The sequence below is a fragment of the Cystoisospora suis genome (assembly GCF_002600585.1).
Source record: "Cystoisospora suis strain Wien I chromosome Unknown contig_928, whole genome shotgun sequence".
In the NCBI taxonomy this organism is placed as follows: domain Eukaryota; phylum Apicomplexa; class Conoidasida; order Eucoccidiorida; family Sarcocystidae; genus Cystoisospora; species Cystoisospora suis.
In genome coordinates, this window is record NW_027153729.1 from 82,465 (window position 1) to 96,285 (window position 13,821).

The 13,821-nt window shown below is 47.6% G+C and overlaps 2 protein-coding genes across 2 annotated transcripts in view; one reads left to right on the top strand and one right to left on the bottom strand.

The window, feature by feature from the left end:
* Positions 1–1,452: 1,452 nt before the first annotated feature.
* CSUI_002226 (toxoplasma gondii family d protein) lies at positions 1,453–4,384 on the top strand (the record flags this gene model as incomplete). The annotated part of the gene is made up of 1 exon (XM_068062428.1): positions 1,453–4,384. A coding segment is annotated over one exon (2,931 nt), but the record flags the coding sequence as incomplete, so codon positions are not given.
* Positions 4,385–6,274: 1,890 nt separating this feature from the next.
* The window catches only part of CSUI_002227 (na+ h+ exchanger nhe3), a gene marked incomplete at its 5' end in the record, with an annotated part of 8,967 nt that continues 1,420 nt past the window's right edge, over positions 6,275–13,821 (bottom strand). Inside the window, 4 exons of the mRNA XM_068062429.1 lie at positions 6,275–9,778; positions 10,795–11,182; positions 11,610–11,837; positions 13,295–13,399. Of these exons, the coding sequence (XP_067925603.1) occupies positions 7,870–9,778; positions 10,795–11,182; positions 11,610–11,837; positions 13,295–13,399 (2,630 nt within the window). The remainder of the gene's footprint in view (positions 9,779–10,794; positions 11,183–11,609; positions 11,838–13,294; positions 13,400–13,821) is intronic.

Sequence of the window (13,821 nt, forward strand, 5' to 3'; positions counted from 1 at the left end):
AGACCGGGCAAGCTTCGTATTTGGCAAGGTCAGCACTCACTTGCCGCATCTTGAACCTTGCCGTACAAAGTACGTCCCGCCTCTTCGTACAGCCTTTCGCTGCTTTCGACCTGTCAGCCGGCACTAACGATGCGAAACCGCTGCCGACAGAATCTGACACTGCCCGTACCACATTCCTTCATGTTGGCAACCCGTAAGGCAAGTACTACAACCGTTCACCTTGGCGGAAACGTGATCTTGCGGGATTACGGCCTGTGCTCGTTCTCAGAGGAAGAACGTGAGCTAGCTTGCTTTTAGAGAAACCTCCTGACGTAGTTCAAGGCTCTGTTAGTACGGGTGAGTCTGCAGAGCTGAACTGGGACAGTTGTATTAAGCACGTAGTTGACAGACTCCAGGCGGAGACGGATGCTGATCTCCGCCAGCTAACATTCCGCGAGGGACGTAGATGCTGGAATCTCCGCAACTAAAGCCAGTGCTTCAGACTCAAGGTGAACTGCTAGACCGAGCAACTCAGATCCAGCGCATCAGGCAGTTACCGGACGATCCTATTCTTTGACCGCTGCATAACTTTTAAAGTCCCTGTGTAGAGAGTAAAAACGGACACTTGCCACATACCGGTAGCGGTACAAAGTCACGTCAGGGAGTGCAGTTCACCTCCATTCCGAGCCACTACTCCTACGTGCTGGAGCTCAGCCGGGGCACTCGTGTCCGCAGCAGCGGCTACCGAGAGCCGAAAAAGTCTGCGGTTTGTTTGAGGGCGTGAGTACGCTCTCCGGGGAGGTTCGGAGAACCACAGCCTCACGGGACAGCCACTCCGCGAAGTTTTTCTCATCCAGCGTGTTGGCGTGTTCTTTTAGCATTAGCATTAGCGTGCAGCCTTTCAGCTCTGCAGGAAGAAGGAGAGTGGTTACTTGTAGCGTACACGTCGGCTGCAGCCAAGGAGCTAGCTCTGTGCTCGTGTGTCCTGGCCCGCCGACATAGCTGCGCGAACAGTTAGTTTACGAGACCGCCTCAGATCGTCTTCGGTGTCTTCCCCTATCGCTTTCGCACGCTTTTTGACTACAGTTTGACCTTCCCACATCGCAACTTCGGATCGCATTCTGATGTCTCCATCAGCGGCGTCCGGGGCGCAAATCGTCGAGTAACCGCGTAAGGGCCCCGTGAGTGCCGTGGCTTGTTTCTTAAGGTTTGTGCAGCCGACAGCAAACCGGGAAACGAGGAACGCAGACTCAATGTCTTCTCGGACAGTTACCCGTCGCCCGGTCACAATGCGTTCCGGTCCTGTATTTTGCAGCTCAGTTTCCTAGGCTGATTGATCGGGTGCCTTCCTAACATCTTGTCTTCAGCGGTGTGCGGCCAGGCAACACTCCGGTATCTACGACCCCTCAGCCTGGAAATCATGCAATCGCCGCCCAGTGAGCAGAGTTATTCTTTTTTCTTTTTCTGTTCTAGAAGGGCCGCTGCTGCGAGGAAAGATTCTTCACGGAGGAGGCAGAGAGCGTGCGTTAGCGCCTTGCTTTTGATCGTTGCAGCAGCTGGCCCAAGGAATGGATTCTCAGATGCCATCCTCCCTGTAAACGCGCAAGCAGCTGCAAAACCACACTACCGCCTTGCATCCGGAGACAAAGGCTATCTCAGAAGTTCCCAGCAAGCAGCGGGGGACTGGGAGCCCTCGGAGCATGCACAGTTACCTGGCAACCTGAATCTGGCAGCCCTTACCGTCATTCCATCACCCACCCAAAGTGCTGAAGCCCCCTCACTTGACGTCAGAAGCCTCTCTACGCAAGACTGGCATGCGCACCGGTCTGGTGCGACGTCGAGTATTGGGGTCACTGGCAGCTCAGCCGCTTCTCGTCGCCTGCTGCCTCCATTCAAACCATGGGGTCTCAAAAGCAAAAAAGAGCCCCCTCTATCTCCGCCTACCGTTCAGCTGCCTGTTCCTCCGGCACCTCTCGGTGGCGTGTACCTGGGTCCGCGGGCAGGGATTGTTAATGATCTTTACAGGGAGGTGTCTCCTCGTCCTGCAACCTCATACCTTATCGAAGAATCTCGGCTGCCTCCGCCGACAGCCACCGAGCTGATCGATATCGGAAACCAGCACAGGAAGTATCTTCTGACAAATCCCAGTGAGATTCTGCCACCGGTGCCCCGGGAGCCTCCCCTGGATTTGGAAGTCTTAGGTCCGCCAAGTACACTTGCCGGTGGACACGACACGGTATTTTTCCATGACTTCACACCGATCCAGAACGCACGCCATGAGCCGGCGGAGAGAGAGGAACCTACTCCTCTAACCCCCATGCTTCCGGGATCACGTGTCCCGTCATTGCTCGAGAGCGGTGCCAGTCCTGTCGCCACCCCTGGCGCTACATCGCTCCTTGGAACCGGACCAGCGGGTACCGGTGGGGGAGCGACAACTGCTGCAGAAAGAATCCCTTACGGCCACGGACCACTGGGTTACATAGAGCACGGGCACATTCCCAGTTCTCCTCTGCCGTCTGAGGCTGCCGCTCATTCGGCACCGGCCGACCACGGCGGGTCGTTCGGCGCTCAGTGGCCGGCCGACCAAGCAGCGCATGGTTTTGCGGACCCGTCTCCACATGCTGTCGCCTCTGGGGAGAGCGATGGTTTCAAGGCTCCTCCCCATTCCCATTTGGGATATTACTCTCCTATACGTCACCCTTCCGGTCCGGCTGGACCTCACAGCCATGCGGCAGCAGCAAGCCAACATGTAGCTCAGCTGGTAGGGGGCGGCGTAACAGAGAGCCACCAGCACCGGAATAACGTCGTTGGACTGCCCCATGGACACCCGAAATCAGTGCCAGCTGTATGGGTGACCGCGCCGGACGAGAAGAGATTTCATGTGCTGATGGCGGAGGCTCTTTACCTTGTGTGCCTGCAGCAAGCACAGAACGGCTATCTTTCGGATAGCCAGCAGCAGCAGTTAAAAGAGTGCGTCGATGAAATGGAGTCTTACGACGGTCCAAGTAAAGGTGCTTCTGTTTCCTTCTTCCACGGGCAAAACTCGGCATATCTAGCAAAGTTCTGTCACCTCCCTTATGCCGCATCGGAAACGACGCTTCAGACAGGACAGGCGACTCCTGTTTCGGCGCCACCTTCCACCACCCCGTCCGTGCCTGCTCCTGAGTCGAGCGAGGAAACGGGGGAGATAGATGGACAGGTCTTGCAGAATGTCCTCGAGTCTTTACTTGCGGAGTTGCAAAAGGAAAGTGAGGCGCTGGAAAGTCAGCTGCAGAATGAGGAGCAACTCGACGCTGCCGAACGTGAAGAAGTAAAGCAAGAAATGTCTCTTCTCGCCCAGGATATCGACCTCGTAACGGGCAGCCTCGAGCGTCTGAAGGCGGGCACGTTGTCTCAGGAAGAACTGAAGCATCTCTGGGCTCTGTTGGCCCAGGACGAGACGGACCCGACCCAAGATGGCAGCGCCGACTCCCCGACCGACCCAGCCAATGCCGCGAATGCAACTGCGGCGGCGACCGCGGGCGCCTCTGGAGCAAGCGCTCGCAGTTCAGAGCCGCCACCTCCCGTAATCGTCCGTAATCCCTACTATTTAGAGGCGGGAGTGAGGGAGAAAAAGGGCGTTGTTCATCCGAGCTCTGCACACACCTTATCTGGTAGTATTGTTTCGGCTCACAGTGGGTTGAAACACGAGATAACACCGACCTTTGCGCCGGCGTTCGACGCACACCTCGTATCTGGGGTTGCTTTTCCAGATCATGCTGGAATCCGACACCACCCAGTGCCTACAAGCACTAGTCACCATCAGCATTCCCATAGCTTCCTGGACTCGCACGCCCACACTGGCGCAAGACACGCGCTAATGGCGGCCATCCTGGAAGGAGCCATCGAGATCAAGATCCGCATACTCAAGTCGATGCACGAGCTTAACCACTTGCTGGAATCAACAAATATGCCACCTGAGAGGCAGGAAGAGGCCCGCGAGCTTCTCAAGTACCTCAGTGGGGACCTGGAGAAGTTGCATCAAATTGTGGCCCACGTGGAGGCTGACGAGCTATCCATGGACGACCTGCTGTATATATCTGTTGAGCTGGAAGCCATTAGACGGCAAGCGAATGGGGACGAGACTCAGGAATTCAGTCAGCCTGGTAATGGCGATTCTTCGGGTGGTTCCGGAGTGCAGATGCCCCCTTCTGGAGCAACGGGTTCTGCCGCCGGCTCTCCACAGCTGGCTTCAGTGCCGCCAGGCACCTTCGAAGCGGCTGGACCGGGCTCTGCAGGAGCAGGCCGGAGCTCAGCCGGCCGAGACGGCCCACCGCACGCGCGGACAAATGTTTACATTACCATCAACATCGACGACAAAGGGGATGTGTCGGCCGATACTGGAGGAGGGAGTTGGAGACCATGAACTTTGTCAGAGAGAAGAGGCACTTTTTTGTCTCCCGCCGTAGCCATGGGGACAAGGTTTTGCATTCTACAGCTTGTTTCCGACTGCGGTTGATCCAGTGATTCAATGACCCTCTGTGCTTGTCGCCAAGATTACGTACATCATCTGCTGAACTGCGCCGGCACGGTTGTCGGTGCTCAATAGGGTTCCCGAAATTATCTCAAGTCCGTTAAAGGAGAAGTACCATCAATGCCAGATTTGTTCAGCACCTTGCCCCCTCACGCGATAGGAAGGCCAGGATATAGTCACCTCTGCTTACATTGAACCCCGTTGGCGCCTCCGGTCAGGAAGTACTTCGAGCCTGTGCTGGCTCTACTAGCTGCGCGTAAAGAGGCGTCCAGTTCCTTTTGTCTACTCAGATCAGCCACGCACTTGGGAGTAGAAGAAAGCGTTTCTCGGAGACTTCTACATACACAGCGTCTCTAGTTGCACCGCTGAAAGAGAAACAACCCCTGCCGCAGCCACTTCGCCGCAGTCCTGAGAGAATTCTGCCCCCACTGCACTATATTAGGCTGAGTTTTCCGAGCGGGTCGTTCTCGGACTTAGTACTTGAAAGTTTCTGTCAGTGTAAGGGCAACCCGACTACGCTATGAATTTTGACACTCTGTGCTGAAGAACTCGAGGTCACATAACAGGTCTCTGCAAACCCGCGTACGACAGAACCTATCTTTAATGTAGGCCCTCGGCGTCTACATACAAAGAGGTATGCCAATCTGCCTGAGCATATATATGCGTACGTATGGGAGTCATTATGTCACTACGAGTGAGAAAATCGCGAAGAGTCTAAGGCTGCCCCCGATCGAACATCCGCAAACCCGGTGCGTTGACTGGAGGCCTCTTAACTCTTAAAGAAATCAGCTCTCGAGGTGACCGACTCTGTTCACGTTTGAGAAGCTGGAGACAGCTTGCCTACCTTAAGTGATTGTCTAGTTGATATTGCGAACTGACTAGTGGTGACCGATCGATTCGAACAACTCGCCTGACACCCCGGCGAAAGAAACAGAGACTTGATCCTGTCGGCCTGAGATATCGAACCATCTGATCTTCTGATACAGTATACCACAGACCTAACTTTGGCCCTTTTCTGACTGATTCGATCCAGTGCTACTCCTCCATCCGTTTAGAATGTCAGTAGATGTCCAACCACGTTTTCATCCGACAGAGGAGGACGGGGTTTTCTTGAGTCACAGGAATGCAGTACGCACTCGTGCGAGTCCTACCAAGCTTGGACTTCTTTCTTTATCTTCCTGTTTTCTTCTCTCACTCTCTCTCCGCTCTTGTCCTCTGCAAAACGGGCCGCTGGTTGAGCCAAACCAAACCGAAGTGAAGCATCCGAGGAAGACAAGCATTCACCGAGGAGCAGTTTCTGTTCCCGCGTATCTTTGAAAATGACCTATCGCTTGTCTTGTCTTCTCTTCCTTCGATTTGATTTCTTTGGGAAGAAAAAGTCTATGCGAATAAAAAACACTATGCTTGTCTAACTAGTCTCACACTCCCTTGCTTGCTCCTCCTGCTTCCGCGCATCCATCCACCTGCCAAAAACGGAAGAGGACTTCTGCCATACCACCCGGGTGACTGATAGTGGTGGTCTTCACTAATTCGACCGAACAAACAAACTGACATGTCGCTTCCTAGGTCAATAGATATCTCACGCTGCTCAGTCTCGTCTTTTTGTGCGTTCTTTCTGCTACAAGAGACGGAGAGCTCAAAGATTCACACCGGAGTTCGGGAGAAACAGCATTAGAGTCCTCCAAAGCATGTGGTCTCATTGCCTTCGTGGAGAGAATGTATCCTTACAAACTGTTTGTTTGCGCTTCACCGTGGGTTGTCTTGAGACATGGATTCGTCATACCACAGCCTTGAATGACTTCAAAAATAGACATGAATGAAAAATCAAAGCCTGCTATAGTTTTCCACAACTTGCCTCCGCACTCAAGTGGACAGAAACCTCGCACTCGCATCCACTCGTCCTGGGCAAGCGATCAAAAGGAGTAGTTAACCGGCAGGTGCCAGGAGCAGTCGCTCATCTCTCTCCCTTCTGTCTCCCGTGGTGTTCTCTTCAAATAACGCGGATCTTAATCAAACCTCGTAACGTACGAGAACCATTTGATCACTCCGTTACCACTCCGCGCCATCGATAACGTGAAGGTATATCTCTTTCTATACACATCGATACATAAAGACGTACCTACACCGGCCTCCATGAACGTCATAAGACTTCCCCCCTCCCATCATCAATCACCCACTGGACTCCTCTCTGTCATAATGATGATGTGCAGATATGTATCTATCTTATCTATCTACTTAACTTCAGCGTATCTATCCATCTATCTATCTTTAGTCTATCTATCTACCTGTTGGTGTCTCTCCAAGTCCTTGAGTTATTAACTATCTCGTTTGATCTAGCAAATAGAATAGGAATTTTACGTTGCGTGCGCATTCGTTTTCTCACATTCTTTTACAATTGAGTCTGCGTGAAGATCTACAAAACACATCACAACTCTCATTATTTCCTCGTTTATTCATCAAACATTCTCCCCCCTCTCTCCCCGTCTTTCCTCTCTCTCTTTCTCTACTCAACTGGGCCTCCCGCGCTTTCTTCACATCCGATACGACTGTAAGGAGGACTACGAATAAGAACAGCTTATTGATAGTTCTATAAAACGACTCAAAAAAAAGTCAACTTTTGGAAGAGATGGAATACCAATCTTCTTGTAGGACTTCCATCTCTCAGTTTACGAGTCCTGCAGTTTATAATCTCTCAAAACTGAAGTGTACATACACCACCAATCAACCGTAGCTCTCCCGTAACTACGTATCTTTCCTTTCTACATTCATCAGTACATGTGGGGAGAATCACCGAGAAAATACGTCTCTCTTCTCTGCTGTTCTTTCTTTCTTTCTTTCTTCAGGAAGCTCTCAAGAATGTTCCAGTGAATGTGTGGTGGAGAAGGAAGAAAGACAAACAATCAAGCAGTGCTCCTTGAAACCTCTTCAGATCCAAAGAAAAAAAGTAGAACCACCATCCGCACCCCCACCTTTCATCCATCTGTATCTCTATGTCTCTAACTATCTCTTCATCTGTCTCGAACTCTATCATCTTCTTATAATTATTCTTCTTTTCTGTTTGTCGTCATCTCGTTCTCTTTCTCCTCCTCCTCCTCCTCTCACATCATCTCCTTCCCATTAATCTCAGATGTCTGTACACTCGGTGTCTTATGACACCTTATCTCCTCGTGTTCTCTCTGCTTCTCAGTTTCTTTCTCCTTCAGATTATCTCTTTGTTGAGATCTTCTTTCTTTCCATCATCCTAACCATCTATTTCTCCTTTCCTACCTGCTCTTCGAGAATCTTCATCTCCCTCCTACGACTATAACGAAGTAACTCACCCCTTGTATTATCCTTCTCAGTCAACTTCATTCTTCCGGTATATCCACCTACCATCACTAATGCACTCCATTCATCTCTCCATCTCTTCCTTTGTTTTTAATCATTCTTCTTCTCTCTTCTTGCTCTTCTTCTTCTTCTTCTTCTCCTCCTATCTTCTTGTCTATACTCCGTCGTCTCCCTACTAAGACAGGTAACGGCTGGGGATGATGAAGAGTAGAAGACATTTGGCTGGATCTATTCAGAGGAGTTACTTCGGCAGGAAGAGGACAAGGGACGAACGGATGGATAGAAGAATCATCTTCATGGCAGACAGCGTTGTTCAAATGATTAAGAGGACCTGTTGTTGCAGGAGGAGTAAACGAAGAAGCCTTCTTATCATGAGAGGATACCATGATCATAGGTATACCATTCTTCTTCTTACTTTCATTTAGATCTCCATCCAGCTTATCAAAAGCATCACCCTCATCTTCTTCTTCTTGAAGTAGATCTATCTTTTCCTCACGATTCTCCCGCTCGTCATCTCTTTCTTCTTCTTGTTGGTCGGCTCCAGGTGGGTTTCTAGAGTGAGAAGGGTGAAGAGGAAGTAGTGCATTTTTCTTCTCCTTGACACTATGACCGGCAATCTTCATCGGATCCTTCTTACCTCCATGATAAGAAGGATCTACACCATTCCATGCGAGAGACGAAGAAGAAGAATCTCCATCATCATGAGAAACATCGACAGATCGCTTCTTTCTCTCTCCATTGAACTCTTCTTCTTCTTCTTCATGATAATGATGATTTGTATGGTTTCTCATCATCTCGATGCCTTCGCCGAGATCTCTCACCTTCTCTCCTCTTTCATCCTCTACCTTGACTTCTTCTCCTCTTCTTAAGTCTTCTTCTATCTTCTTCACTCCTTCTTCTTCCTCTTCTCTTTCTCTCCCTTGTTGTTCTTGGCGAGAAGAAGAAGAAGAGGCGTAAGACACTGTTCTCCTCTCTTCTTCTTCTTCTTCCTCCTCCTCCTCATCGAAATCATCTTCAAAGACTTCTGATAGCCTCTCTAGCTCTTCTTCTTCTTCTTCCTGTGTTCTGACAACTACACCTAGAGATCTTCTTAAACCTGCCCAGGAGAGGCCTCCTGCCACCCCCCTTCCTGTTCTTCTTTCTCTCCTTTCCTCTTCTTCTTCTTCCTCTTGTCGAAAGGAAGAAGAAGACGTAGGAACCATACGTATGTACCTGGTAGAAGATCGAGTAGACACACGATCAGCTCTTGGTCCATCCCCTCTATCATACAAACTCCTCTTCTTCTTCTTATAGGGACCTGATATAGACGGAGGGGTAGAAGTCGCATCAGAAGAAGAAGACAACGCATTCTTCTTTCTTGCTAAGTTTGTATTCTCGGCTACTCCATGAGTCGCATTAGAAGAGGTGCTTCCTGTTGATAGCGTGGCTAGCCACCGACGATGGCTAGCTGATGTCTCATGAGATGGTGCTGTGGGGGGGGGAGATGAAGAATCGGAATCGAATCGTCTGTTGGCAATGAGAAATCTCCGATCTTTCATCGCGAACCTCATGCTGGGCTTTCCCGTGATCGTTACACCTGTCATCTCTTCTCTTTCTTCTCCACTCGATTTCGTCTTGAATAGAACAGAAGACAGACGTCCTGTCATTTTCCCGCCAGACGACGATGAAGATGAAGAAGAAAGATTCTCTTGTTCTTCTTCTTTCCCCCCTCGTGGTCTTCTTGCCGCGTTACTTCCTGTAAATCTTTCTCTTTCTCTTTGTGGTGGTTGAAGAGAAGTTGGAGGAGAAGAAGAATGAAATAGAAAGGAAAGTCTTCTTCGTACAGGAGACCACCATACAAAAGAACGATGAGAGGAAGAAAACGGCGGGAGAGGAACACGGGGGGGGGGTGCATGAAGAGAGACAGAGCGACTATGGCGATAAAATGGACGATGATGTGTGAAGACAGGGATCATAAATCTGAAAGAAAAGAACAAGAAATCCGGCAGGCCATGATCGATAGAGAGAGAAAGAGATATAGAGCCAAAAGATAAAGAGATACAAGAGAGAGATATATACATCTATATATAGAGAGCCAAAAGACAAAGAGACACACGAGACAGAAATCAAGAGGAGAGAGAGATAACTGGCGAGAAGAGACGCAGTTGTACAAGAAGAAGACTGTAATTGAGAGATAGAGTAATATCGAAGAAGAGGAGAAAGATGAAGATGGTATCATGAAAGAAAAAAGAAATCTTGAACAAGGCAAGACAGAAGAAAACCATCTATCTACGTGTTACATGACAGAGATAGATATAGACATATCCACACATCCACTACTACTACAACGCCCTTCTTCCTCACTCTCCTGTCTCTCTCTCTCTCTTATCGAGAACAAGCAAAAGAAGAGACGAAGAAGAAGAAGAATTTTCACTCTTCTTTCTTCGGGTCTACTAATAGGAAGACACGACTGCCTGGTAATGATGACGGTTATGTGAAAGAAGAATCTCTACATATTTGAATTCTATATTGCACATCCGTCAGATCGACTGACGAACAAAAAGACATGCATGCAGCCATGTCTTTTCTCTCTCTCTCTTTCGCACGAGGAGATAAAAAGAGACGTAAATCTTTCCCAAGCATGAACAGTGAAGAAGGTAAACTAGATCCTGTGCGAAGGAAGAAAGAAAGAGGTGAAAAAGTATCCTATGATGTATCGACGTACTGCCTATCTACACTATACAAAGAACACACATCTATAAATAGATACACTGTATACACACCTCATCTTCACTCTCGCCTGTCTTCACGAAAAAGAAAGAGAGACAGCGCAAACACAAGGCACCACTCTAGCGATAGACACGAATGCCTACTACCTATACAAGTGTATAAATATGCATGTATGAGTATGTAGGTAGTCTGTAGATCTATGTATTGGTATCATGCGTATGTGTAGGTAGGTCCATATGCATGCATCGATGAGAAACTGTACATACCGCCGATCAATTTGTATGAGAAGTCTTTTGAGTCCCCCGCATGTTCCTCTTGTCACAGCTTCTAAGCTTTCTTCTTCTTCTTCTTCGTCGTGAATATCATCCTCTTCGTCGTGAGCATCCTGATTAGCGTTCCCTGGTCTTATGATGGGATCTCTTCTTCTCGTATATCCTTTCTCTCCTCCTTCTTCTTCTCTCATTAGCACATTCCTTGATCCCACACCTCCACGCTCTTGTCTCCCTTGCAATACAGATAAGTCATACCTCGCTTCACCTCTATAGCGAGAGCTCCCCTCTGCACCCCCGCATGCACGACTTCGACCGTAGAGCTGTCTGCAACTCTCTTCTTCTTCTACTACTAAGGCACCACCTTTCTTTCTTCTTACACCTCCTGGGGACAGACAGAAGAAGAAGAAGGAGAGAAAGAAAAAGAAAGAAGGGAAGGACAAGAACAACCCGAAGGAGAAGCTGTAAAGAAAAGAACTAGATCTCACGTCGTATGCATGCAGGTAATCCATATGAAAAGACACACCTATGTATATGACATACCTATGTAGATACGAGGTGGGGTCGTTTACTCCTGACTTCGTCTCTAAGGGTTATCTCCGAAAAAGCTAGTTGCGGACTGACGGGCTTCTTCCCTGCATCTCCTCACGACGAAAGAACTCTCTGTGGACGAAGACACCTTGCAGTCACCTTCACTCCATATCGCCATCATACACGCTGCTTCTCTACATGACTATGTATGTATGAATATGTATGTATGTATATGTATGTATGTATGTCTATGTATGTGTATGTATGTATGGTAGGGATACCTGTGGTAGTTGTGGTAATGAGGCTGGTAGCAGTGGTCGATCGAGAGGGAAGAGAAGCAAGTGCTTCCAGAGAATTCTCAGGAGGATGAAAGGAGGAGGAGCCCCCTCTTTGGTCGTAATGCCGATGACCTCTTCTGCCTCTCTCTTTAACTTCTTCGTATTCTCCTCCTTCTCCTCTGTGTTTCTCGAAGATTCCTAGACGATCTAGGAAGTACACAAGCGAGGGGCCTAGAGAAGTAAATCAAGAAAAAAGAAAAGAGAAAGAAAGACAGAAATCTTCTTCACATCTCTACTGAAAGGAGAAACCAGTCTGGGCCAGGGGTTGAGAAAATAAAAAGTCAAAGATCACGACAGAAAGACAACGATGCACATATAGAGATGTATATCTACACATGTATACATGCCTCTACAGATATATATATATATATATACGTATACATGAGATAAAGAGATGGATAGATGAATAAAGAAAAGCTTCTTGACCTCCATAGAGGTGTGTATGTACACCCCAGCATTTCTCTAGATGATGGAGAAACACTCCAACTTCCTTTGAAGCTCTCTCGATCTACTTCGAGATGTATCTCTATCTTTTTGTCAAGAAGAAGAAGAAAAAGAAAACATAAAGAAGAGAAAGAAAGAGAAGTGAAGAGAAAACCAACGGTAGAATTCTCTAAACAGCTGATGACAACGATGAGAAGATTCAACAGGTTACTTTCTCTTCTTTATGTTCTCTTCTTGCTTTCTTTTTCTCTATGTTTCTTATTCTTTTTCTTCTAGACAGAAAGATAGAGATACATCTCTCGAAGTAGATTAAGGGGGGGGATAGATCAAGAAAGACGGGTGCCATCATTTTCAAGATCACTGAGTGAATGAGATGCACAAGAGGATACAAAACAACATCTACAGAAAGTCTTATGCTTATTGGAGTGTACGTACACCTCGTCCTCATAGCACTGTCATTCAAAGAGAAAACATGGACACACACAACTTCCTTCCTTCACTCCAAACTGCCTTCCTTTTCTTCTCTCAAAATACGACGATCCAAAAACAAGCACCTCCACATACCTCTAACATTGTGTATACACTACACATATATATATATATATATATACGTATGTATGTTTATAGTACGTATAGATTTGTCCCGTCTCTATATGTAGGTAGTAGTGCTGCTGAAGAAGTAGAACTCTTTGATCAATACGAAAATAACATTCTGTAACCAAAAGAGACAGAAGAAGAAGAAGTGAAGAGAGAGAAGAAGAAGAAGACTTGCTTCTCTCATTCTTCTCTCTTCTTCTTTTTCTTTGTTCTGAATGCCATCGTCTTTAACGACGCTAGCTCTTCAATTTCAAACAGAAGAACGCCCCTGGCCTTGTTGCGTATGTAATGCAAGAGAGTCCGCAAGAATCCATTCATTGAGAAGAGAAGAAAAACGACGATAAGAAGAGAAAAGAGAAAGAAGAAAGTCAAGAGAAAGAGAGAAAGGAGAGAGAAGGGAAAAGTAAGTCACTCAGGACAACAAGAGAGAAAAGAAAGGAAGCAGAAATCTCCATGAAACAACACAGAGAGACAGATAGATAGATGCAGTTGGAGAGAGACGGTAGACAGGTTGATGTGTAAAAGAAAAGAAGGAGAAAAACTCTTTCTTTTCTTTCTTTCTTTTCTTTGTGTGTGAATGGCCGTACCTACAACGAGAATCGTGAAGAGAGCTAGATAGAGAGTTAAAGAGAGAAGAGCCGCTCCCTCTCTCCCTCCGAAATCGCGTCGAGCTCTCTCTGACAAAGCAAAGGCTTTATCAAAAGAAAGAAAGAAAAGAAGAAAGAGATGAGAAAGAAAGAAGGAAAGAAACAGAGAAAGATAGGACAGAGAAGCAGGCAAAGGAAGCAAAGAAGAGAGAAGAAAGAGATCGATGAGAAACAGAGAAGAAAAAGGAAGAGAGAGAGAAGATAGAGAAAGAAGAAGAGAAAGATGACTGGAGAAAGAGATAATCCATAAGGCAAAAGAAGAAGAAGAGTGTTTTGAGAAAAAGAAAAAGAGAAGAAAGAAATACCAACGAGAAAGAAGAAAAGAATGAAGCCTTCCCCGTCTTATTCCTATGATGAGTTCGGAGAAACATCAAGGGGAGACGAAGAGAGAGAGAGAAAGAGAAAGAAAAAGAGAAAGAGAGAGAGAAAGAGAAAGAAAAAGAGAAAGAGAAAGAGAAAGAGAGAGA